Source organism: Perognathus longimembris, chromosome 8 (genome assembly GCF_023159225.1).
Source record: "Perognathus longimembris pacificus isolate PPM17 chromosome 8, ASM2315922v1, whole genome shotgun sequence".
NCBI lineage: Eukaryota > Metazoa > Chordata > Mammalia > Rodentia > Heteromyidae > Perognathus > Perognathus longimembris.
In genome coordinates, this window is record NC_063168.1 from 61,704,012 (window position 1) to 61,731,365 (window position 27,354).

The 27,354-nt window shown below is 39.6% G+C and overlaps 1 protein-coding gene across 1 annotated transcript in view; it reads right to left on the bottom strand.

The window, feature by feature from the left end:
• Positions 1–2,546: 2,546 nt before the first annotated feature.
• Positions 2,547–27,354, bottom strand: part of Selenoi (selenoprotein I) — a 37,774-nt gene continuing 12,966 nt past the window's right edge. The window contains exons 2-10 of the mRNA XM_048353284.1: positions 24,521–24,589; positions 23,637–23,745; positions 21,970–22,044; positions 17,375–17,637; positions 16,487–16,595; positions 11,833–11,881; positions 9,641–9,821; positions 7,808–7,990; positions 2,547–4,708 (exon numbers count right to left, since the gene is read on the bottom strand). Coding sequence (XP_048209241.1) covers positions 4,643–4,708; positions 7,808–7,990; positions 9,641–9,821; positions 11,833–11,881; positions 16,487–16,595; positions 17,375–17,637; positions 21,970–22,044; positions 23,637–23,745; positions 24,521–24,589 — 1,104 coding nt within the window. The 3' untranslated portion in view covers positions 2,547–4,642. The remainder of the gene's footprint in view (positions 4,709–7,807; positions 7,991–9,640; positions 9,822–11,832; positions 11,882–16,486; positions 16,596–17,374; positions 17,638–21,969; positions 22,045–23,636; positions 23,746–24,520; positions 24,590–27,354) is intronic.

Below are 27,354 nucleotides of genomic sequence, written 5' to 3' on the forward strand. Positions count from 1 at the left end.
CTAAATATGAACTCCTTTAAGAACTGTCTGAATAAAGAACAGACCCATACTTGGAAACAAATAGACAAAGCCCAGCTAGATTACTATCTCTTACATATTTGTTTATTAAAGAGCACAGCATATTACTAGCATGCAGATTAAAAGTAAGGTTACATTTATTTTACTCTGTAGAAACACTGGAAATGAATCAGCCAACAAATCTAGTTCCAATGGCTCCATGCAGGGAAGAAGCAAACATATCATCACTTTCTTGGAAAAAATTAGATAACCATGATTTACCCTGTACCCTAAAGGAATGGCCTGCCATTTACCAGTCATTTATATCACATCAAAGATGACAACTAAAATATACAGATCACATGGGTTACATAATTAATAAAAGAAAAGCAGCTTCCTGACATGCCCAGAGCATCACCACACTTTCAAGTTTCACAGTGATTAATTTAACACCATGTTACTGTTAAGACTGTCAACTTTAAATGTACATGTCAAAGTGCTTCAAATGCAGCATACTAGTTAACATTCTTCTTGGAAGCTTGTAGTACTTTCTGGCAGCTAGATTAGGAAGGTTACCACCCACAGGGTGTTCAAAAAAGGGCATGCTGCCTTACAAAGACCATCTCATGGGACAAAGAAAATTCTCGTCTGACTTCACTTGATCAGGCCCAGAACTAAGGTCATGATAAGGCCACTCTGAGCACTGCCATGAACAAAAGCAAAGATTTCTGAATCAGGTTTTGGCTTATTTGGGGACCCAAAGTCCAAAGCCCCAACCCATGAGGTTTTACTTTGTTTCCTCAGCCAGTTCCCGTCCTTGACTAGTCAAGATCCTGCTCTAAAGCAACCAAGGAGACTTGAATGTGGCAAGAGCTGAAGCAACAAAGAAAGGCCTGAGTGAACTACCATTGTCCAACATGTCCAGGTGAGAGAAAACCCCGGTGAAAAATTGAGAAGAATTACAAAAGGGGGTTGAATTCAATTAGAAAGGAAGAGAAAGGAGGACCTGCTTTGGAAAGCAAGGTACACATTCCAAATGGTTTTTGACTGATTACTAACTCAACCAGTTCTTGGAAAACAAAGTACTTAGGAAAACTTCTATATTCCTAGAGCATTAAGGTGGTCCTTTCTTCCTTTTAAAAAGGATACTTCACCTTTTTCTCCCCTGCACAGACCCCAAAGGCCTAAGCTCAGGTTATAATTAATACTCTCCTGGTATCTTAGAATTTAGGTAACTCTGGACATACACTATATCTCCAGATACATCTATTTGAGAATACACAGCATGCTGGTAAGAACTGTGCCATTTCTGGGGCTTGAACTCAGGGCCTGGGTGCTGTCTTTGAGCTTTTTTGCTCATGGCTAGGCAGAGCTCCACTTCCAGTTTTCTGGTGATTAACTGGAGGTAAGCGTCTCACAGACTTTACTGCTTGGGCTGGTTTTGAACTGCAATCCTCAGCTCTCAGTCTCCTGAGTAGCTAGGGTTACAGGTGTGAGCCACGAATGCCCGGCCAAATAAATAAAAAGTACTCTAATTATAGTATTAAAATGCTAAGGAAGGAATCACTTTTTTATTTGAAAGTTACTCTATGGACTTTCATTAAAAACCCATAAACTATATCTATTAATATTTGTGGAGGAAAGGTAATTTCAAACTGTGGTGCCATGCAATCATGGGTATTATGAAAAGATCACAAAAGCGGTAGTAACATAAGCCATGGAGATATTTACATTTTTTTTCTATCTGTCACTCTCAAATACAAGAGAATTATTTCCTGACAAGAGTGGTTTTCATACCATAACCTGAAATGAAGCTTCTTACAGGTCTGTGCAACTTTGGTCAGCAGAAACACAATGCAAACTTCTGGCCTGGCTAAGGCACTCCATTCTGCAAGCAGAGGACCATGCATGTATGTTCCAGACCACAAGGCAGCTCAGCGTATGCGGGGAGGGGAAGGCTAGGGAGTGACTCACCAAAGTACCATGCATAAGCTGGAAATATGCCTTAAACTGTGGGTAGGTTATAGTAACTGGACGATAGGAATGCTCAGAGCTTTTTATAATTCTATGTCCTACATCTGCTGCTATACCACTGAACAAGAAGCAGGGGCTTTCAAGATACACTGTCAGGAAGGCAGACTAAAAGGAAAAAAAAAAATCACCTGCACTGGAGAGATTCCAAAGTCCAGTTATTAATAAGTTCTTTTCCCTGTTGACAGCCTCTGTTCTTTCATCGAGCATCAATAAATCTGACCACAGCATAATTCCTTGCCACCTCAGGGAAATGCTATAAAGCATAGGTACAAAATGACTTTCTAATTCACTTATTGCAGCAAAAAGGGGGTGGGGTATGTGTGTGGGAGGTTGGAGCTGGGCGCTGGCTGGTGACTCACACCTATAATCCTAGTTACTGAGGAGGCTGAGATCTGAGGATCAAAGTTTGAGGTCAGCCCAGGAAGAAAAGTCTAGGAGAGTCTTATCTCTGATTAACCAGCAAAAACCAAGAACTGAAGGTAAGTGGTAGAGAGAAAAAGAGCCAAGTGAGAGTACCAGGCTCTGAACTCAAGCACCAGCATCAAAAAGAGGAGGAAAAAAGAGAAAGAAAAAGAGGGCCCCCAAATTATAGGCTATGACCCTAATGCCAGAATTAAATTTTTTAAAAAACTATATTGTATAAGAGAAAAACATTGGTCCAAATTTGTCATCTTATAAATATCAGTTCTTGTGGGAAAATTAATCTCATTCTTGTATTCAGAGTCAATAAAACAGTAAAATGATTAGCTGAGAAACTATAAAACAAAACTCCTCCTTACTCCAAATTAACTATCTGCAGTGCAGTGTTGACAGATGGCACAGAACCAGTTAATACACTATCTCCCATCACTTAAATGCTCGTTCTCTGACCTCCATGAGGGCAATTTATTAACAAACACAGAATCACTGCCCACCACGGTCCTGCATCCATTTCTCATGTATTTTCAGGGCTCAGTTTTGTCTCAGAGAAGTCATCACATACACCTAAACTTTCACAAACAATTTTTAAAACTGAACACAGAAGCAAGCTAGCTCCTTGACTCTTTTCTAATAATCTAGATGACAACCATCAAAACTTAACATTTCAAAATTAAAGTATCAATTACAGTTGTTTTTTTTTACAAAGCAGAAAACTGAATATAACAAAAACTACAATATTTAACAATGGCCATATTCATAGATAAATAAAGGTTATGAAATTTAATTACATATTAACATAGTGGTGCCTACTTTATCCAAGTGCAACCTGTCCAAAAAATTAAAAGGATTTTAGATACACTCTTCATTCAAGCACAAACTTCATTAAGTGGAAAAATAAAAGAAAATCAGCAAGAAAAGTCTCACCACCACCAAACTAAATGAAGACAAAATCAAAAGGAAAGAGAAGAAAATATCTACATTCATGAAAATAAGTGATTTATAAACCTCAATAAAGTTAAAGGGATTTTTGTTGCTAGTAAACCTAAAAAATTACTCTGAGTCATATTGGGAATAAGTACCCAGTAAGGCATAAATATCAAAAGGTTCTTCTAGGAGGGAAATGGACAAGGAAGAGATTTTTTCTCTCTGCTTTATTCTGTATGGGGGGAAAAAAAACAAACCAGCACCTCATCCCCCAAGAGGAGAATACACTAAGAGGAACAGACAAACTGAGTCAAGACAACAAATTTCAGTCCTAGTGAAATTCATGAGATTCCTAGTTCCAATTTCCATTTCTTCTTTGAAGGTACTTCATTTACATTCCTCACAAGCAGTTACCTGTTAGGCTGGGACAGATATACATTCTCAGTCACAGCTCAGTGATAGCCAATCCCAGCAACCCTCTTTGAAACCATCAGTGGAGGGTTGCTATACTTAAGCAATGCACTGTGCCAACTGATGAGATATAATCAAAACCCATTCTGTACCAAGTATCAACAGAATATTTCTCATGACAAGAAAAACAGACCATTTACCAAGATCTGTTCAGTAATAGAATACTAGAGACTCTTTTAGTATGTGAAGACAAAGGCATTTCCATGGAAAAAACAGAAACCAATTTGGCAAGTATTGTTCTGCAACCATTGGCATCTCTGGCTGAAGGTGACTTATTTTTGTCTCTTTCTCTGTTAGTTTGGACTACTGATATTTTCCATAGCTAAAGACCTGTTATAAAATACCAACTATGAAAACATGGGATTTTCTGAATGTAAATCAGTGTTCCTAAATCAATTTGGTTCTCTTTAAAAAAACAAAAACAAAGACATTATGGATTCATGAAGTTAAAATCACTAGGAACACTCTGCTGGTCTAAGGTACATTATTATACTTAACCCAAATGTCACATGGTTTTATAAAAAATAAAGTTAGCTGGGAGTTCAAAAGTCCAAAGTTCCACAAGCTCAGATCATGTTCCGTTCCTGCTGTCCAGGTACCATACACACTGAAATCCCACGTCTATCAAGCAGATCATGTTCCGTTCCTGCTGTCCAGGTACCATACACATTGAAATCCCACGTCTATCAAGCAGATCAGTTTGGTTCAATGGTGATAGATGAGATATTTACAAGCATCTATTTACAGTACTTCTTTTTGAAGATTACAGGCCAATATTCTTTTCTTCTATTCCTAGTCAATCGAAGTTTGGTTTCCTCAATGAGAAGGGGTAAATCTGAAAATGGCTGCTCAGCTGCTTCACCTATGGAAAATCAGACAAAGATGTGCTTTGTTATTTTTTTAAAGCGTACAACTCACCCACTGAAGACAACAATCTATAGATACAACAAAAGTCATCAGAAATAAATGAAGTTCTGTTGGAGAAGAACAGCTAAAGAACTAGAAAGAACTAAATGAAAAGGCAGAGTTAGGACTTGAACCCAAGAGTGCCTAAATCCACAATCTAGTCTTCCCAGAGCCTTCTAGACCAGAAAAACTCATATACAGATCTACTGGAAAAGCTGATCTATATGATCTACTAAATCATGCCAGGTGCCAGCAGGTCACACTTGTAATCTTTTTTTTTTTTTTTGCCAGTCCTGGGGCTTGAACTCTGGGCCTGGGCACTGTCCCTAAGCTTCTTTTGCTCAAGGCTAGCACTCTACCTCTTGAGCAACAGCACCACTTCTCACTTTTTCTGTGGTATGTGGTACTGAGGAATTGAACCCAGGGCTTCATGCATGCTAGGCCAGCACTCTACCACTAAGCCACATTCCCAGCCCAGACTTGTAATCTAACCACTCAGGAGGCTGAAATCTGAAGATCCTGGTTCAAAGCCAGCCCAGGCAGGAAAGACTGGGAGATACTATCTTCAATTAATCAATGAAGAGCTGGAAGTAGGGATGTAGTTCAAGTGGTAGAGCCACTAGCCTTAAGCAAAAAAGAGATGGGTCCCTGTCTGAGTTCAAGCCCTCAGGAGCAGTACACACAATCTAGTAAATCAAATAATTATATCTGAGTCAATATTCAGCATGTTAAAACATTTATAAGTAATCACCCCTAATGCTGATGAAAACTAGGATCTATAAATTCAGAAAATCCATGCTGGTTACAGGAGGAAGAATTTACTTTGGGTCAGTTAGTGGATGTCATTTACTTGATTTTTTATCATTTATATGTTAGTAGTTCAGGTGATTATTTTGTGAGGAAGCACTACCTTAAGAGGTTTCCTTTTGCTAAGTTGTAGAAGTCATAAAAGAACACAAAGACAGATAATAAAGATGCTCCTAGAATATCTTGTTTATTTTTATAGATTTTTCACAATGAACTTGTGCTATCTTTGTGATTTAAATGAAACTGTTAGAAGCAGAGGTGTGACTCAAGTGGTAGAGCACCAAACTTGAGTGAAAAAGTTGAGCATGAGGCCCTGAGTTCAAGTCTCAGTACTAGCAAAAAAAAAAAAAAGCTATTTTGGTCTCATACGTGTATGGGTTCCTAATGTTTCTAGAGGGTTATAATAAGCTAACACAATTTAAAGAAAACATTGGCAACTGTTCTAATCATGTATATGCTAAGGGCCTAAGAGTGTTGATAGAAAGCCTAATATGAAATGTGTACAAATCAAAACATTAATATCTTATGTCATGATGGTATGGCAGGGATGTACGTGGCTCTGAGGACACACCACTGAGGAAAAAGTGGGAGCCCTCAGGTTGCACCGAGGTCAGCACTGTGCCCGGATATGTGGCTCACCCAACTCCTAGTACAGACAGACCGTCCACCTGCCCACCGACCCATCTCTTACTACAGACCATCCACCTGCCCGCCGACCCATCTCCGCCTTTCACTTTCCCACTTAAATTCAACAGTCACTTTGACCTGGCTTTTGGGGCACCATGTGCTTTTCGAAGACAAATGAATGGCAGAGAAACACAGAGCGGTTCACACACTTATTTAAGTTGTGTGACAAACAGGAAAAATTGAGAGCCTCCTCACATCAACTTTGCAATGTGATTCTTGAGAGGAAATTTAAGCTTTTCAGTACTGTAATTTCTTTTGATTTTTTTTTTTTACAAGTTTTCTGATTGTGCTTGGTCAAAACTGCATGTAGTGAGCCCACAAATAAGGTGAACATGCTGTTCTTCCTAACAAATGAGGGGTGCTTGGGGGACAAATATTAAGGGAAAGAAGTCTAAGAACACACGCTATTAGCAAGCATGACAAAGGTTCCCCCCCATTCAAAAAAATGTGCACAATAATACAGAAGTAAAGACATTTTGTTTCTCAGACTCACAGGGGATTCCTTTCAAAGCAAGAATACAAAACAGAAGCTGATACCACAAAATGTAAATAAACCCATTCAATGAAATTATTTTCTGAATATAAAACAAATAAAATGTTGCTATTCCAGTTTGCTAATAACATCAACATTATTTGTAATGGTGAAAACCCAATCACCATGGAAGTGGCTGGGGTACCATTATTAAGTTTGGTACTTTCCATTGTATTCATTCATCCTGAAATTACTATTAAAAATTGCAAAAATCATTTTTCTTCTATATTTCCTACACATTTATTTTTATTGATGAGGACTCAAACCTCAAATAAAATAAAAGCCACCTTCTTGTATGAAAATTCTAACCACCCTTTTATTTCACTGATCACAGCATTAGAGAGTGGAGGAAAGAAATACACAAAACCAATTTTAGTTTCTTTCCAAATTATAGTAATGAGCAAAAAAGTTTCTCTAATGTTATGGAAGCATTTTGGAAGAAATGGATTAAAAATGGGATTGTCTGGTGGCCACAAAATTAAAATCACAGAACAGTTTACAATTCTACTCAACAAAAAAGTGGCTTACATTTAATGCCACTTAAAATGAGAACTAATACCCACAGTAATTACCCAGATTTATAATCATTTGTAGTTACTATAACAATCTTTTATAAAAATAAGAAAAAAGAAGTATCTAAGCCAGGCGCTGATGGCGCATGTCTGTAATTCTATGTATTCAGGAAGCTGAGATCTAAGGATTGAGGCTCAAAGCCAGCCCAGGCAAGAAAGTCTGTGAGACTCTTATCTCCAATTAACCACCAGAAAACCAGAATTGGCACTGTGGCACAACATGGTAGAGCGTTAGTCTTGAGCGAAAAAGCTCAAGGACAGTACCCAGGCCCTGACTTCAAGCCCCATGACTGACAACAATAAAAATCTAAAATTACACATGTGGATATTATCTGAAAAGTATGGAACAGTCTAAAATCCTCCTAGTTACTATGGTAAGGAACTTCTCTTTTGAAATTTTCCAGTCTACTTGCTACTGTGAAACAAATGGAAATTAATTTTGCTCTAGATGACTTACCACTCTTACTCCATAATGGATGTGAGCCAGAGTGAAGACAGCTGTTAATGTATACAGGAGAATGCTCTCAAGGTAAGAGGCCACTCCCAAGTTCACTGCCATGACAACCAAGAAAAGAGGAGCCAGCAACCAATTCAGAGTCGGGCACCTGGTGCTACTCATTTGACAAACGATCAGCTGACACTGAAGGGGAAAGAACAGGGAAGGAGAGAGGGAAACGAGGAGACAAGGAGAGAGGAAAGGAAGGAAGGAGTAAAAAAAAAAAGTTAAATTAGCAAAGAATTTCTAGAACTAGTCACATGGACACTTAAAAAGTAATATTTAAAAAGTTGAACCAACACATTTCTATTAATGTAAGACCAGTAACTACTTAGAGATCCAAATGGACCCTGGCTTCATTTCCAAATACAGATCTTTATAACTGTGTGTCAGAAGTCTGTTAGATAATTCAGGAAGGATATAATAGAAGGCATTCTTCCACTGCATAAAAAGTTTAGATAGAATACTTTTCTCTCAGTTATACAATTCTATTTCCAAATAGCCTCCTGCACCCCACACAACTAAATTTATTCACAGTAAAGGGAAAGCTGTACCTCTAATTTATAATAAATAAATAAAATTGATAATAAACCAGCACCTCAGAGCTTCTTTGGTTCCATTTATTCCCAACACCTTACTCAAATACAGCTTTATTCTTTACAAGGTAACGTTTTATGTGATGCATTGGAGCTTTCCAACTTAATTTTTTCCTGTCAAATCATAGGATTTGGGCTGGGGATATGGCCTAGTGGCAAGAGTGCTTGCCTCGTATATATGAGGCCCTGGGTTCAATTCCCCAGCACCACATATATAGAAAACAGCCAGAAGTGGCGCTGTGGCTCAAGTGGCAGAGTGCTAGCCTTGAGCAAAAAGAAGCCAGGGATAGTGCTCAGGCCCTGAGTCCAAGCCCCAGGACTGGCAAAAAAAAAAAAAAAAATCATAGGATTTGAGATATTCAATGTTTAATGGAACTAAGCTTAGTGGCTAACAAACAGAAAAGAACTTGCAAATTATCAGTGTCCAAATACTACTGGGTTCAAAGGTCAAAATAATCTTTCAGCACATTCTATCTGTAGTTATTATTTATCATTCTTTTATTTATTTTTTTTTTTTGCCAGTCCTGGGCCTTGGACTCAGGGCCTGAGCACTGTCCCTGGCTTCTTTTTGCTCAAGGCTAGCACTCTACCACTTGAGTCACAGCGTCACTTCTGGCCATTTTCTGTATATGTGGTGCTGGGGAATCAAACCCAGGGCTTCAAGTATACAAGGCAAGTGCTCTTGCCACTAGGCCATATCCCCAGCCCTTTATCATTCTTTCAAATTTCTATATTACCATCTCTAAAATCTGCTTCCTCAAATAATCTTAAATTATCTAATTGTCATGTACACCTAATATGATTTTTTCCTATTACTACAGTTTGAACTTGGGAGTCTTGCACTTGCTCGGCCAGCACTTCACCACTTGAGCCACTCCACCAGCCCTATATTATTATTTTTTAAAGGAGGGAAAGCCAGACACTGGTGACTTATGCTGTAATCCTAGCTACTCAAGAGGCTGAGATATGAGGCTCACAGTTCAAAGTCAGCCCGGGCAGAAAACTCCATGAGACTCTTATCTCCAGTAAACTAGTCAGAAAAAGCCAGAAGATACACTGTGGCTCAAGTGGTGGAGCACTAGCTTTAAGTACAGAGTCTCAGGGACAATGCCTAGGCCCTGAGTTCAAGCCCCAGGACTGGCCAAAAAAAAGAAGAGGCGGTAAAAGAAAAGAGGGGTGGGGGGAAGGGGACACTTACTGTGCTGTTAGCAAATGCTGTCCCAACCATAAAGTAGAATAATCTAGGATGTATCTCTAAAATATCTGAAGGTGACCGGAGGATCCACACTGTAGACAAAATGAAGAGCAAACATGGAGAAAAGAAGGGAACCATAGCTTCATAGATTGAATTGTGTTTCAAGGTGTTATTTTTATAGCTTCTGAAAAAAAAAATCAATACAAAGAATATTATTACATAAACCATACTGTATAGTACTTTGTTATTTCCAAGGTACTTTCACATTTCACATTTTATGCTCACAATAATGTCAAGCAATGACAGAACTAACAGTATGAATCCCACTTTACAGATAGGCTAAGTAGGGTGAGGGAATCTAAAGTTACATAACTGAGTCTTTAGACCCCTGTTCTCACATTTTGTCCTTTTAAACCAATCCACTACTGTTTCAAGAATGTAATGGCAAACAAATACAAGTTGGCCTTTGTCCTGTGAGATATTCTAGCAACAACAAGTGGAAATAAAATGAACACGAAATACCAATAGTATCTTGCTGTGACACTTTGATACAAAGTAATACAGAACTTAGAATAAGATGTTTCTTACACAAAAGTTCCCCGCTACATGAGACATAAATTCTTAATGTCTCTAAGCACACAAGAAGTAATTCAATGTTTGTCTGCTCATCTGAGCAGAGCCTCAATTCTACTCTTGATTTAGACATTGATCATATGACCTTGGGCAATATGTTGTGCTAAGAGCCTCATTGTTTTAAGATAAGGAATCACTCAGACTGGGAATGTGGCAGTGGTACAGTGCTTGCCTAGCATGCATGAGGCCCTAGGTTTGATTCCTTAGTACCACATAAACAATAAAGTAAAATTAATTTTTTAAAAACTTTTAAAAAAGAAAAAGTATAACTCAAATGATCTCTACAGTCAGAGCTTTAAATTAATGGCTCCTTATATAAAGGGTCATCAAACACAAGAAATAGGGGAGATTTATGGAGCCTGACTTAACAATGATATGACAAAACAGGCCTGGAGGGGGCTGGGAATATGGCCTAGTGGTAAAGTGCTTGCCTCATATACATGAAGCCCTGGGTTCGATTCCTCAGCATCACATATATAGAAAAAGTTGGAAGTGGCACTGTGGCACAAGTGGCAGAGTGCTAGCTATGAGCAAAAAGAAGCCAGGGACAGTGCTCAGGCCCTAAGTTCAATCCCCGGGACTGGCAAAAAAAACAAAACCAAACAAAACAGGAGAGAGGCTAGGCACAGTGGTCCACACATGTAATTCCAGCTTATCGGAAGGTATGGACCAGGAGGACTGAGTTTTTAAATCAACCATGCAAGTTAGAGAGACTGACCGTCTGGTGCCGTTATTTCAGCTACCGGAAGGAAGCCAGCTCCCAGCAAAAACAGGAGTCCCTTCCTAAAAATGACTAAAGCAACAAAGCCCTAGTGGTAAAGTCTGCCTAAAAGTGTAAGGCCCTGAGTCCACACCCTAGTTCAATGAAAGGAAAGGAAAAGTGGGGGAGGAGAAAGAAGCATGGGGAGAGGGATTGGGAAAGAGGAAAGGAGAGGGGAGGAGGAAAGGAAGGGAGAGGTGGGGGAAGAAGACTCTGCAAAGTAAAGTAAACATTAAAGAGAAAAACGCAAGCATTTCAACTGGAGGGGGAAGTGATAGAGGAAATGGTCTGCACAAAATTACTGAACAGAGTGGTGTATACTCAGGACACAGCCACTCTGTGTGGCCAAGAAATGAAACCCTACCCTGATCATGTCTCCAAACCCTGCTTTTATGCAACTGTTCTGAGAAGAGACAGTAAAAATTCAGCAAGCCCTAACTTAAACACATTTAGAAGTTTTACTGTATAATCTTGTTAGTATACTTTAGGAAAATTAGTTTATAAAACATCAATATTGAACAGGAAAACACTCCCTCCTGTAGGCAAATTCACTCACAGAAATGACAAAGTGGAAGACTGGTAAGCCCAAAACCATCACCAAAGAACTAGGAATTTTATGTTATAGCTTAATTGGCTACATTAGCCACCACATACCACCGAAACTATCCCCCATCTAGATTCAAAATACAAGTTTCGTGACCTTTGCAAAATCTAAGTGGTAAAGCAATCCTTAAATTTACCTAAATAAAAATTACTAAAGATTTTCATATTTCTTGCCCATCTACAAAAATAAAACACTTACCTGAAAAAGTTTAATAAACTCATTGGAAGAGTCATACATATTGCACAACCTAAAGGGAAGAATATTTAAATTATCATGAATTAGTCAAGAGAGATTATATTACCATAATATAATAAACTCTATGCAAAACACCCAATATCATTTTTACATTCCAGTTTATTTCTGTAATAAAATTAAGTGCATTTCCAACAATCATCTACAGTGAGAATGGCAGCACAGTGTGGTGAGTCAGAGGGGACTCAGGAGGCAGTGTGAGCCTCACCGGTCACAGAAGCAAGTGACTTTGGCAAGGGTGCCTTCCACTGACTCATTTGTAGGATAGAAGAGCAGTATTATTAACCCGTAGCATCCTGAGGATGGAGTGAACAACCACACTTAAGAACACTTGATAAGTTCCTGGACTTATTTTTTACCTCCCTGGAATTCGGTTTCTCTCCTCTCCACCCTACTCCCACCATCATTCTTTCCTCTCAAACCTAAAAACAGGATGGTGTTTCCAAGAGACCTTGCCATTGATTCTGCTGCCCTACCCCACTCTGTCTTTTCCTGTCATTTACAATGGTCTGGGATTGCTTTCAGTTTCTTAGCATTTTATTTATTCTGTCCCTACTATTCTGCAAAAATTAGTCTTAACATTTACCAAGTTTCCTAATCCATTTTCATTCCCATTAGCTGCCTGCTAATTGCCATTTCTTCCTCTATCTGGCCTTTGCAATTCCCTTCTCCCAGGGGCCCTGCCAGCCAGCTGCCTGTTCACTGTGTGTGTGTGTATTGGCAACTAGATGGCCTGCACATTCCTAATAGAGTATTCTACTCTTCATCAGAGAATCTACTTGTCTCCTGCCTCCCTTCTCCCTCCATCCTCTATCTACTGCCTTTTTGAGTCAACATCTTGCTAGAACTCACAACAATACTGCCTTAGCCTCCCAGTGCTGAAAATATAGGCCTGCATAACCACAAGTGGTTGAGAGGCTTCTCTTAAGCTCAACTTCAAGTTTTGAGCAGGTGAGTAGTTATGTTACTCTTTGTACAAATTAATCTGAGTTTCAAAGTCCACCTGTACAATGAGGATGGGTTAAATGGTTCTCTGGTGTTCCTTACAACTTTAAAAATATGACTTCTTTTTTTTTTTGGCCAGTCCTGGGCCTTGGACTCAAGGCCTGAGCAGTGTCCCTGGCTTCTTCTTGCTCAAGGCTAGCACTCTGCCACTTGAGCCACAGCACCACTTCTAGCCGTTTTCTGTATATGTGGTGCTGGGGAATCGAACCCAGGGCCTCATGTATACAAGGCAAGCACTCTTGCCACTAGGCCATATCCCCAGCCCTAAAAATATGACTTCTTAATCCATCTCTCTTTCAATGTCTCGAACAATATAACTGGACAACTCCTATGGATGCTTCACAATACATAAGTCCTACTCTAGACTCCGGTTGATTATTTGGGTTTGAAGGATGATGCAGCCAGGACCTCATCTAACAAGACACAAAACACTCCTTTAAAACAGTTCCTGAACTGGGTATGGTGATGACATATGCCTGTAATCCCACCAATGGGGATGGGTGTGGGAGGCGGAGGGGGTAAGGCAGAAGGACTGAGAATTCTAGACCAGTCTAGGCTACATAGTGAGAGACTCTGACTCAACCCCACCACCACCATAAAATTCCTGTAATAGCTGGCTGAAAGAGATAGGAACTCAAACAAAAACTTTATTTCAAAAGATGAAATATGCAGGGCACTGGTGGCTCATGCCTGTAAATCCTAGCTACTCAGGAGGCTGAGATCTGAGGATCACGGTTCAAAGCCAGCCCAGGCAGGGAAGTCCATGAGACATTATCTGCAATGAACCACCAGAAAACTGGAAGTGGCACTATGGCTCAAGTGGTAGAACAATGACCTTGAGCTGAAGAGATCAGGGACAGCACCCAGGCCCAGAGTTCAAGCCCCATGACAAACAAAACACACACACACACACAAAAGATGAAATATGCCAGGTTTTCCATCATTTGAGAAGTTAGACCAGGAGGATCCAAGCCCCAGACCAGACAGGGCTACACAGCAAGTTTCAAGCTAGCCTGGGCTATAAAGAAGATACTGACTTTAAAAAATGTATTATTCCAAGCTTTATTCCAGTGGGGTTCATTCCAAGCCCAACTGATATAAAGCTTGTCCGATCAGACAATCTTAGGAGGAAAGGAAGAGTACAAACATCCTCAGAAACTTTCAACAGCTTGCTCCCTATCAAGGCTAGGTTGCCAAGGCAAAAGACTGTATTTTTATTATTTCTTCTTTAAATAGAACTTACTGTACTGCCGTAAAGAGAACTTAATGGCTAAAGATTTACAACTACAGGGTATTTTAAGTATACGATAGTGATAAAATACAAACACATACAATCACATACACATAAGTTATCAAACTGCCATAATTAAAGGCCTAGATTCCATAATATAGGAAACGTAATTGCTAAAGAAAAGCCAGGTGCTGGTGGCTCATGCTCATAATCCTAGCCACTCAGGAGGCTGAGATCTGAGGATGGCAGTTGAAAGCTGTTTGGGCAGGAAAATCCATGACTCTTATTTCCAATTAATCACCAGAAAATCGGAAGTGGAGCTATGGCTCAAAGTGGTGGAGAGCAAGCCTTGAGCAAAACAGGCTCAGAGACCCCTAAGTTTAAGCCCCTTAATGAAAGAGGGAGGGAGGCAGGGAAAGAGAGAAGGGAGGGAGAGAGGGAAAAATAAAGGAAGAGAGATAAGGAGGAAAGAAAGGAAAGGAGGGAAGAATTTATTAGAAAAAAAAACACTGAATGAAATTAAATATAAGGATTATGTGGTTAAAAAATATATTTTAAGGGATGAGAATGTGGTTAAGTGGTAGAGTGCTTGCCTAGTATGCCTAACAGGTGCATGCCTTCATGCCTAGTGAACCCCTGGGTTCAAGTCCTCAGTACCAGAAAAGCCAGAAGTGGTGTTGTGGCTCAAGTGGTAGAGTGCTAGCCTTGAGCAAAATAAGTTCAGCGGCAATGCCCAGGCCCTAAGTTCAAACCCCAGGACTGGCAAAAAAAAAAAAAAAAAAAAAAAAATTAGGCCAGGTGCTGGTGGCTCATACTTATAACCCTAGGTATTCACAAAGCTAAGAGCAGCAGAAGGGTTCATGGTTCAAGGCCAGCTAAGGCAAGCAAAGTTCTGGAAACCTCTGAAAATAACCAAAGGGAATGGGAGTCAGAGCTGGAGGTGTGACTCAAGCAGTAGAGCACCAACTTGAATTCAAAGGCCTGGAATTCAAACCCAGGTTCAAACTTCAGCACTATTTCAAAATCAAAATCAATCAATAAACCAATCAGAAAAGTAGCTGATGGCTCATACTTGTAATCTTAGCTAGTTAGGAAGCTGAGATCTGCAACTGAAGTTCAAAGCTAGACCAAGCAGAAAGTTTAAAAAAAAATTCGGGCTGGGAATATTGCCTAGTGGTAGAGTGCTTGCCTCGCATACATGAGGCCCTGGGTTTAATTCCCCAGCACCACATATACAGAAAATGGCCAGAAGTGGCGCTGTGGCTCAAGTGGCAGAGTGCTAGCCTTGAGCAAAAAGAAGCCAGGGACAGTGTTCAGGCCCTGAGTTCAAGCCCCAGGACTGGCCAAAAACAAACAAACCCCAAAACTCAAAACCCAAAAACAGCTAGGGTTATGGCTCAAGAGGCAGATCATCTCCTGAGTATACACAAGGCCCTGAGTTCAATCCCCAGTCTCAGTTTCTCTTTCTGTCTCCTTTCCTCTCCCTCTCTCTCTCTGGGTTCAATCCCCAGTATCCCCCAGACACACATACACAGAGACACATGCACACATACAAATTTATATGTGCAGAGGGGGTAGACAAATGAGAGGAAGGGAGGGAGAATGCAGTCATAAAGTTCAGTGTGCATCCTGTAAAAGATGATTAAGGGAAGGGTTGGCACTGGTGGGGAGAATGATGAAGTAGGCAACCCTGATCAAGATTCATTGTACCCACAAACTTCTTTGTTGAATGGCAACTCCTTTGTACAACTACCTCAAGATAATAAAAATAAATAAATAAATAAATATGCACTGCAGGAACTGCTATAGGACAGGCTATTTAAGTTTAAAAAAGGAAAAAAGAAGAAAAAATTTTAAAGTAAGAAATAACTGTCCATACAAATACCAAAAAGTGACTATTTGGTAGACTGGCAGGTAGTTTTTAAACCTTTTGTCATCCTGAGCTGCAGGAAAAGGCCCAAACCACTTCTTTCCTGAAAGTGATTGTAGACAGCTTTAACAGTATCTAAGCCTTACCAAACCCCCATTCTATTATCAGGGCTTATAAATAGAGTTAGGACTGTTATTTAGCTAAGAGAATCAAGCAATAGCATACACATATGCTCTTTATTTCCTTACCACTTCTGAGGCCTCCAAAATAACCTAAAGTCCCCTTTCCTCTTTCCATACCACTAATATTCTCCTAAACTCAGTCAATGACCCCCAGACATCCCTTCTGCGACCTCAGAAGGGCAACAGAATCATTCATTATGAAAACGGACAGCATTCAGATCTGCTTGCTGTAGGGCAGGAGCTGTGACAGTCAAACACTAGCTTTTGGTAACAAAGGGATGGTGAAATACACTTCCACACCGAGCTTCTTACCAATAATCATTGTAGCGAATAGGTCTCTATATAAGAAATTAAACAGGAAAGGTTCATACCAGGCCTCAACTCCCACAACTGCAGTCACTATGTAGACAAAAGAGATAGTCTGGAAGGAAAATAGAGACAAAACATACAGAGGCATTAGCAGCTGAGGAGACCAGGGCGCCAACAGTGCTTGGGCAGCACTACGTCTAGTCAAACAGTTTTAGCAGAAACAGGAAGTATGCTTAAATTCAGTCTTCCTGCCTTTCCCAACAGTGCCACTATGGTTTTTAAGAAGCACTTATCAGTGAAAGATGTGTAGTAAAGTATTTATCACATTTCCTTGGAAATACAGGGAAGTGACTAAGAAAGGGCTGGTCAGGTACAATGCTTACTACGGAAGCTACGTAATGGAACATAAAGATTCATTACGATAGTCTCTATTTTTGTATACATTTGAGATCTTCAGTAAATAAGTGAAAATTAAAAGGTTTTTTTTTTTTTCTTTTTTTGGTGCTGGGGCTGCTAGCCACTTTCCCAACCTTCTCAATTTTGTTTCTTGTGCCTGTCCTGGGGCTTGAACTTAGCACCTGAGTGCTGTCCCTGAGCCTTTTTGCTCAAGGCTAGAAATCTACCATGAGAGCCACTTCTGGCTTTTTGCTGGTTCCTTGGAGATAAGTCTCACGGACTTTCCCACCCAGGCTGGCTTCAAACTGTGATCCTCAGATCTCAGCCTCCTGAGTAGTTGGGATTACAGGCATAAGCCACCGGAACCTGGCAACCACCTCAATTTTCAAAAGCACAATTTCTATCCCAAAATGCCTAAGAGTAACAAATAAACAGCAATAACTTCCTAAAACTATCATAGCAATGTTGAAAAGTAAAGGCAGAATGTATACTTACCACCTGACTAATGTCATATCCCCACGGCAGAAAAAGAATCCCTGTGTTATATTTTTCCCAGTGGGACAGGATGAAAGAAAACAAGACTACCCACAACAGGAGATAAAGGACAAAAACACTGACACCAGTGGGTCCTCGTCCAAAGATGGAATAGACAGTTACAACAAAGTAGACGCATGACCAACTATCCAGGCCATGGTCAAAAAGCTCCCCTAAGGGGGTGCTGGAATTGGTTCTGCGGGCTTGCTTTCCATCCACACCATCTGCAACAAAACATACCAAGGAAAGGTCAACCAATATGCTAATATGGAGAAAGGCAGATTTAATGAACTGGTAGGAAAAACAAAAACATCAGTATATCACAGGAATTTTAAGTGCAGCTCCAAGCCAGTTCCATAAAAGTTAATCTTTACTTTGTACTTCACTTTGACAATAGAGAGGGAAAAAAACAACTCCCTGACATTCTGCATCAGAAAAAAAAAGCAAAACTTAATGTTTAGTTCCTACAATTAAAGATTCCAGAAACATCTAATTTCCCAAAGTCTCATGAAAAGTCAAAATACATTTTACCACATTAAATGGTATCATTTCAGATCAAAGAAAGATGTATTCTACTAGACTCTCACTTGTTCCAAATCTGCCTACCAACTGGTTTGTCCTACTGGCCACAAATCCTCAACCTCCTACAGAACATTCAACAGCTCTTTTTAGTTCATATATCCACAGCTTGCTCCAGGATCCAAAAACATTTCACTCTTAACACTTACTTCATCCTGTATGAAATTAGAATCATTTCTTGACAGATGTACTTCCCATCAATTTAGGAGCTTTCAAACATGCACACGGTAGGTGTTCAGCAAGTGTAAGAATAGCACTTGCTGGACACCAGTGGCTCATGCCTGTAATCCCAGCTACTCAGGAGAATAAGATCTCAGGATCATGGTTCAAAGCCAACCATGGCAGGAAAGTCCGTGAGACTCTTTTCTCCAATTAACTACTAGAAAACTGAAAGTGGCACCATGGCTCAAGTGGTAGAGCACTAGCCTTGAGCTGAAGAGCTCAGGGACGGTGCCAAGGCCCCAAGTTTAACCCCCACGACTGACAAAAAAAGAATGTCATTTGTTGAAGGTACACAGTGTATTATTCCTAGTGCTATTTAAAAAAAAACAACAAGAATCTAGGCTGAGCATGGCAGTTCACATCTGGAATCCCAGCGAGCCAAGGCTTGTGATCTTAGCTACTAGAGAAACTTAATTCAGGAGAAATGTCATCTAGGTCAGCCCAAGCAAAAACATGAGGCCTGAAAAAAGCAAAAGGGGATGGGGATGGGGGCATGACTGCCCAGCTAGTGCAAGGTCCTGAGTTCAAACCCCAATACTGGAAAAAAAACAAAAAACTAAAAACCAAAAAAAACAGCTGAAAGAATTTTACAATAAACTAATTAAGCTCATGTCCTTAAGAGTGTTTATATTTGAGAAAGAGACAAAGCCTGATTATGAAAGAGTGCGGAAAGAGGAAGGGTCCCTTTCAATCTAAAGTAATCTAGGATGACTTTAGGACAAGAAAAAAATTCTGAGTGGGGATATAAAGAACAAGTTGGATTTCAGCAGACAGGAGACAAAGGAATGTGGTAGCATTAACAAACACAAAACTTAGAAAGCCACAGTGCATGCTCAGAAATACTGAGATGAAAAAGCACAGGATATGTCCAGAAAATGTAAGCTGTTTAGTTTGATTAGATGTTAGTATGCAGAAGAAAACAACTTAAAAGGGTCGGGGTGGGGTTGCAGGGTGCCGGTGGCTCAGTCCTTTAATCCTAGCTATTCAGGAGGCTGACATCTGAGGATCACAGTTTGAAGCCAGTTGGGGCAGGAACATCTGTGAGAATCTTATCTCCAATTAACTACCAGAAAACTGGAAGTGGTTTGAGCACTGTGGCTCAAAGAGTCAGAACACTAGCCTTGAGCAAAAAAGCTCAGGTACAGCACTCAGGCCCTCAGTTCAAGCTCCACCACTGGCAAAAAAAGAGGGTTGAGACTGGGAATGTGACTTAGTACGAGAGCTTGCCTAGCATGCATGAGGCCCTGGGTTTAATTCTTCAGTAACACATACATAAATAAAAAGGTTTTAAAAAGAGAGGGGGGAAAAAAAGGAATGTTGAACCAGTTTAAAAGTTTTAGGATTTAGCAAACTACTAAAAAGTTTCTGAGTGAGAAGAAAGCAATGTGAAAGCAATAAAAACTGGGTGTGGTGGCATATACCTGTAATATCAGTTCTTGAGGCTAGGGCAGGAAAATAAGGAGTTCAAGGCCAGCTTCAGATATATAGTTCAAATTTTAAAAGTAAAGTAATTCAGGGAATATTTTACATAGAAAGGAAGACATTTTAAACCCCACAAGACCTGAAGCAGTATCCTGTGATCAAACACATTAATATCTCTACCAAAAAACCAAAAACCAAAAAACACATGCATAGTCACACAACAGAATAAAGAATTTAAGTTGCTTCATGTCAGTGTAAGACAGGTTTTGCAACAAACAGATCAAGTCAGGTCAGAATTTTTGGCAGGAAAAAAAAATTGTGGAGAAACAGGTAGGTGGTACTGCATATTAAATGGCTCTTACGAAATGTTCTTGAAAGTGAGAGCTCACAAGCCATGCTCAGCTTTCCAGACTCCTTTTTTTCTGTCAATCCTGGGGCTTGAACTCAGGGCCTGAGCAGTCCCTGAGCTTATTTGCTCAAGGGTAGCACTCTACCACTTGAACCACAGTGTCACTTCCGGCTTTTTCTGTTTATGTGGTGCTGAGGAATCCAACCCAGGGCTTCATGCATGCTAGGAAAGCACTCTACCACTAAGCCACATTCTCAGCCCCATTTCCAGACTCTGTCTGTCTTTGGCAGACAAATCCACTAGCAATATTTAACAATTTGTGGGCTGGGGATATGGCCTAGTGGCAAGAGAGCTTGCCTTGTATACATGAGGCCCTGGGTTCGATTCCCCAGCACCACATATACAGAAAACAGCCAGAAGAGGCACTGTGGCTCAAGTGGCAGAGTGCTAGCCTTGAGCAAAAAGGAAGCCAGGGACAGTGCTCAGGCCCTGAGTCCAAGGCCCACTGCCCCCCCCCCCCAAAAAAAACCAAACAATTTGCTCATTCTTCCTAACAGAAATTAGAACCTCCACCTCAGTCTGTAATTTTTGGCAGAACTGAGGTTTGAACTCAGGGCTTCACCACTTGAGCCATTCCTTCAGTCCCTAAATATGAGAATTTTAAGGTTTCCCCCAATTCTTCTAGAATTCACTGATTGCTTTTTTCTTCAAACACTTCAAACTCTGGCCATTCTCCATGCCTGCACTTAATATACCTGGCAGGTTGCACTGGATTTTTTGTTTGTTTTTTAAGTCATTTCAGGCTGGGAATGTGGCTTAGTGATAGAGTACTTGCCTAACATACATGAAACCCTGGGTTCGATTCCTCAGTACCACATAAACAGAAAAGGCTGGAAGTGGTACTGTGGCTCAAGTGGTAGAGTGCTAGCCTTGAGCAAAAGAAGCTCAGGGACAGTGCCTAGGCCCTGAGTTCAAGCCCAGGACTGGCAAAAAAAAAAAAGGTCAATTTGAAAGATCTAAGTGACTTGAAATGAGGACCTGCTATCTGACATGGATTCTAAAATAGATACCAAGTACTTACGAAGTGTCAGGCACTAACACAGGTCTTGTCTTGGGTATAGAGCAGTAAATACCCTCAAGGAACTTAACATTTTAATTAGAACACAAGGATAAAAAACAAGTAGGCAAAGGAGCAGAGGACCATGGTACACAGTTGTAAGGCTATGGAGAAATGCAAAGCAGGGAAGGAGGATACAAAAACTGAGGAATGTTCCAGAGCACTCTAGCAGAACATTGTATAGATATGCCCAACACAGTAGCCTTCCCCAACTGCTCCTTTTATGAGTAAAAAGCAAACACTCTTTATTTGTTCTCTCATAGTTCTTGGTTATAACATCTTTCACCAATCTGTAATTATTTCTTATGTCAGTATTACTTCCTAAGCCTAAAGCAAAAATAATGTCTAACTCCAAAGGTGGTCAAATCTTTTGTGTTAAGGGCCAGATAATGCATATACTGTAGGCTTTGTGGTTCTCTTACAACTTCTCAATGATGTCTTTTTGCAGGAAAGCATGTACAATTTGTAAAAGAATGCAGAGCTGTGCTACAGTAAATTTTTACTTACAAATACAGACAATGGGCCAGACTTGGCCTGCAACAAGTAGTGTGTCTCTCCTCTGATTCTATGAATCCCTAGCACTGAGTAAAGTAATTTTTGTTTTGTTTTCTATGTTTTTGTCCAAGACCAGGACTCAAACTTGGTATCTGATGCTTTCCCTCATTAGCTGGCACTCTACCATCTGAGTCACGTCTCCAACCCTGACCAAGTTTTTCATAGAGATCCAAAATCATTTATAATTTGAACAGAGCACTAATACAATCTAGTTAAAATAAATTAAGCACAGGAGAAAGTGTCAATTTTGTAGGTGGCTCTCCTTGCTGATTCACCAACCACTGACTAAAATGACTATTTACAACTTCTTACCTAGAGTGTAGGCTACAAAGTTGAGGATGCCAACGACGACCCAAACCCAGTCAGGTACATGCTTGTGACCTGGTGCTGCAAAAGAAAGCAACAAGGATTTTAACACAATTGAATCTTAATCATTCTTACCGTAGCACTTACTGCTGATGAGAATGCTGGTATTTGTTAATTAGAGGTTAAGGTACTTTACAGTGTATTCCAAAGACAAATACAAGACTTTACCAGGAAATTTTGCCAAAAACAAAGAAGTAGCTGCCTGACCACTCATTAACAGTAAGAATCTACACTTAGAACTTTTCTTAGAACTCAAGACCGAGTATTCATTGCTCCTTGAAAATTACTTATAAGCCCTGAGTGAATAATAACGTATTTGGGGGATTTATAAAATGAATGCAGAACTGAGTGCAGTGGGCACACACGTACAAAACCAGTACTTAGGAAGGTACAGGGATCAGAAGGCCGAGGCCAGTTTGGCCTGATCTTAATTAGATCTTATCTCAAAACTAAATTTTTTTTAAAGGGCTGGGATTACATCTCACTGGTAGATCATTGGCCTACCACTCATGACGCCTTATGTTCAATCCCACTACTACAAAAATATAAACAAATAAATAAATATAATTTTAAAAGATATAGGGCTGGGACTATGGCCTAGTGGTAAGAGTGCTTGCCTCGCATACATGAAGCCATGGGTTGGATTCCCAAGTACCACATATATAGAAAACGGCCAGAAGTGGCGCTGTGGCTCAAGTGGCAGAGTGCTAGCCTTGAGCAAAAAGAAGCCAGGGACAGTGCTCAGGCCATGAGTTCAAGGCCCAGGACTGGAAAAAATAAATAGATAAAAATATATAGATGGCCTAAGAGAAATTTTTAGAGGAAACCAGGAGTCAATAAAGATAAGTAGAGAATGAGTTGAGAGAAAATATCACCTTTAGAAAAAAAAGGCCTTTTTCTTTCGTCCATGATTAAAAAAGGGAAGGGCTATTCTTAAGATTGATAGGTATGAGGGGCCTAGATTCCAATCATATTAGGGCAGTTTCTCAATTTTCTGTCTTCATTAAAATATAATTATTCTTTTAATCTATTTTTTTCCAGATGTTTTCTTCTGGTTTTTATTTTGTTTTGTGCTGTTAGTGGGGTTTGAACCTAGGGCCTGGGCACTGTCCCTTAGCTTTTTCACTCAAGGCTGTTGATCTGTCACTTGAGCCACAGTTCTACTTCTGGCTTTTTGTTGTTGTTGTTAATTGAAGATAAGAGTCTTAAGGATTTTCCTGTCTGGGCTGGCCTCAAACCATGATCCTTAGATCTCAGCATCCTGAGTAGCTAGGATTACAGGTGTGAGCCACCAGCACCTGGCTTGTTTTTGGTTTTTGAGACCAGTGTCGTACTATGTAGCACAAACTGGTTGGAAACTCTAGATGCTGCCTCCACCTGTGCTATCACATCCAGCTTAGTTATTCTTTGTTTGCCAAAAGGTTATTACTACTTAGGCAGCAAAACTAAATCAACAGGCATGTTGTACTGTATTTCTAGAGCTTAATAAAGATATATAACATTATAAAAACATAACTTTATAAGCATCTCAATAAAATTACAAAATAACAAATCACACTTCATTTATCTCTACCCAGACATTTAAAATGTTTATATTAAAGTAATATTCTTACCTGAAGCATAAAAGTCAGGATCGAAGTATGTCATAAATAGAAAATTGAATACAACCAGTAGAAAACCAGAAAATGTTATCAGATTCGGAGCCAGCCAAGTAGGGAATACCTGGACAATAAACACCATGACATACAAATTTGAGTCAAAAGAAGCTATCACTTTGAAAGACTATCTGCAGTAATTACATGTATTAAATGTGAATTAGAATCTCCAATGGACAGAAATGAGCATTTCTTTCTTCTTTCTACCTCTATATTTTTAATGTTGGTATAATCTACAAACCTTTGTAATCTTAACAAGAAAGTATTCAGAAAGTCTTAAAAATGCTAAATTGAAGTGTATAAATTTACAGACTGCAGAAAGAGAAACCAAAAAGGTACCTGGGTGCTGGTGACTCATGACTGTAATCCTGACTACTCAGGAGGCAGAGATCTGAGGATCATGCTTCAAAGCCAGTCCAGGCAAGAAAGGCAACGAGACTTTTTATCTCCAACTAACCACCAGGAAACCAGAAGTGACACTGTGGCTTAAAGTGGTAGAGCACTAACCTTAAGCAAAAAGAGCTCAGGGGACAGCACCCAGGCCCCAAGTTTAAGCCCTACAACTGACCAAAAAAAAAAAAAGTATGTGGTCACTAAGGCAAAGGAGAAAGGGAAGGGGGGTATCTCTGGAAATCTTGTTCAGAGTTGAAGCCTACCATTCCACTAAATAGGTTAAAGTACTTCAGACTTACTAAAACAAAACATATGTGACTAGACTGGAGCTGGGGAAGTGGCAGACACCATGCCTGAGAAGCATGACACCCTGAGTCCAAAACCCAATTCCACTATTTAAGGAGAAAAATAAAAATAAGATAAAATAGAAAGTCTATTAATTATCTTACCTTTACAATAGTATTCCAAAACGGATGCATGACATACAGAGACAGTGGGTTGGTATCCACAGCACTGTACTGTTAGGAAAATAAAACATTCTGAGTTAATGCCTACATATTAGCAAATATAATTTCTCAAATGAAAATAATTGTATAAAAATAACGTGGAGGGCTGAGAATGTGGCTTAGTGGTAGAGTGCTTGCCTAGCATGCATGAAGCCCTGGGTTTGATTCCTCAGTACCACATACACAGAAAAAGCTGCTCAAGTGGTAGAGTGCTAGCCTTGAGCACAAAGAGGCTCAGAGACAGAGTCCAGGCCCTGAGTTCAAGTCCCAGGACCAGCAAACGAACAAACAAACATCTGGAGGTTGAATGCCAGTGACGCAACGCCTATAATCCTGGCTACTCAGAAGACTGAGATCTGAGGATCGAAATTTGAAGCCAGCCCAGGCAAGAAAATCCATGAGACTTCTAATTAATCACCAAACAGCCAGAAGTAGATTCCTCAGTACCACATACACAGAAAAAGCTGCTCAAGTGGTAGAATGCTAACCTTGAGGGGGAAAAAAATAAGCTCAAGCTCTGATTTCAAGCCCCAGTACAGGCAAAAAAACAAAACAAAACAAAACAAAAAAAAAAAAACACCTGAGAATATATCAACTTGTAGGATTTCATCATCTGAATAACAAGACTACAATAGCAAACACTATTAACCACAGTCATTATTTTTATAGCAAGAGGGCAGGGTCACAGAAGTCTAAAAGTCATCCTGAAGTCAAGAAGTTAATCAAACAGTGGTTGTTTCATTCACACATACCCACCCAGAATCCAAATAACCAAGATAATAATTGACTCATCCTTTTCCCTCAAAACCAACTTCTATAATATTTCAGTGTTCCAGTAAATAAACTGACATTGAGAGTTGAGGATATAAATCAGTAAGAGGGCATTACCTAGGGTGTACAAAGCCCTAGGTAAACCCCAGCCCTATTTAAAAAAAAGGAATTTATACCACTTTCATATGTTGTTATTATGCAGAGCTAGTAAAATGCACACTATACATAATCAAACACTGACCACACACTTCTCCACCCCCGCATCACTCAATTTACAGGAGTCTTGTTGTTCTCCCCCTTGACCCATTACAAATACACTACTATATGGGCAACTGTGGGCAGACTCTGTCTATGAAATGAGCCCTGCCTCAAAGGACTGTCACAGGATTAGGTAAAGTGATAACGTTAAGTGAAACCACCTACAACAGTACATGACACACGGTACATGCAATGTATAGAATGTGCGTTCGGCACCAAAGGAATGACAGATCATGCTATTGAAGAAAGTGGAATAAACAGTGGAAGACAAAACAGGTTAATTGTGTGGTAATGGAGTTTATACACAATTACCAAGCTATTCATGTAAGAAAGAGTTCAAACAAAACTTTAACAGGTACTAACAATATACAGTATGTAACTATGTAACATGTAAAGCTTTGTCATGTTGATAACTTGTTACACACACACACACACACACACACACACACAGTGGAGTACCTGGCATTCAGGAAGCACTCCACTAGATATGGAAAAGATATAAAATTGTTCTATGTGACAATTACTACCCTTAAGGAGTTCACAATATTTTAGTCTGGGTTATTACCCAGATAATAATACTGATTTATCTATCTAACATTTAAATGATATTAGTCAAAGTTTTAGTTATCTGGTATATGTGTAAAATAAGTAACAAGTATGAACCAAACATTTTTAAATTGTAATTAAAGATCAACCTTTCTTTCTAAATGTTTTATGATGTGTGGGAAATACTTCCAATGTTTCAAGGCTTGTACTCTACCATTCACAGCTTTCCAAATAACAGTATTACCACACTGGAAGCTCTGATGAATGAAGGAATCCTAAACAATCACCTGAATTTAAGTCCACAGACCTCTTCATCTGCCAACAAGAATGTGGGATGGTCACAAAAACTGGCATCAAGCCAGGAGGCAGGATAAACTGGAAAACTTCCATTTCATATTTATCATGTATTGAAAAGCACAAAAGTTGTTAAAGGTTCAAATCAGAATAAAACAGTTTAAGGTATCACATGAATACCTAATCCAGAACACAAAGCACAATGTTCTTAATTCAAGTGTTCACTAAATAACTCTCATTCAGCAGCTTTCCATCATTTTAATTCAAATCTAAAACCAAGTCCTTAAGGGATGGTATTTCCAGGGGAAAAAGCTCTTTTCAAATTCTGAAGCTTTAGCCATAAATCTCTCCTTTGGGGAAAACAGAATAAGTAAGAACATGTAGAACTGAATACAGGGTCAGTTTATCCTCCAGGGATTCAATTATTAGACATTGGGGAATAGCTGATGAGCTCAAGTATGAAAAGAAAGATTAATGTGGGGTTACAAGGAACAAACAATAAACCTAAAAAATACTCAGTGTTCTAGCCTTACACACCTGAGAAAGGTCTTAGGGTCATGTATCACTTAATACAAAGAAACTGAGAAAAGTCTTGTGAGTCAGCAGAAAGAAAAATGCCAAAATACAAACTCTTAAAGGTGCTAAACTAGATGTACGGTATTTACTAATGCTTGTCAAATGGGCTTTTATTTTATACTGGAACACTATTTTTTTTTTTTTTTTGGCACACACCAAAAACACTGACTCTGGCTCCTTCCTTCTTTCCTTAGGCTTAGCAGCAGATTGCTTCCCTTGCAATGCATGAAGCCCTGGGTTTGATTCCTCAGCACCACATAAACAGAAAAGGCTGGAAGTGGTGCTGTGGCTGAAGTGGTAGAATGTTAGCTTTGCACAAAAAGAAACCAAGG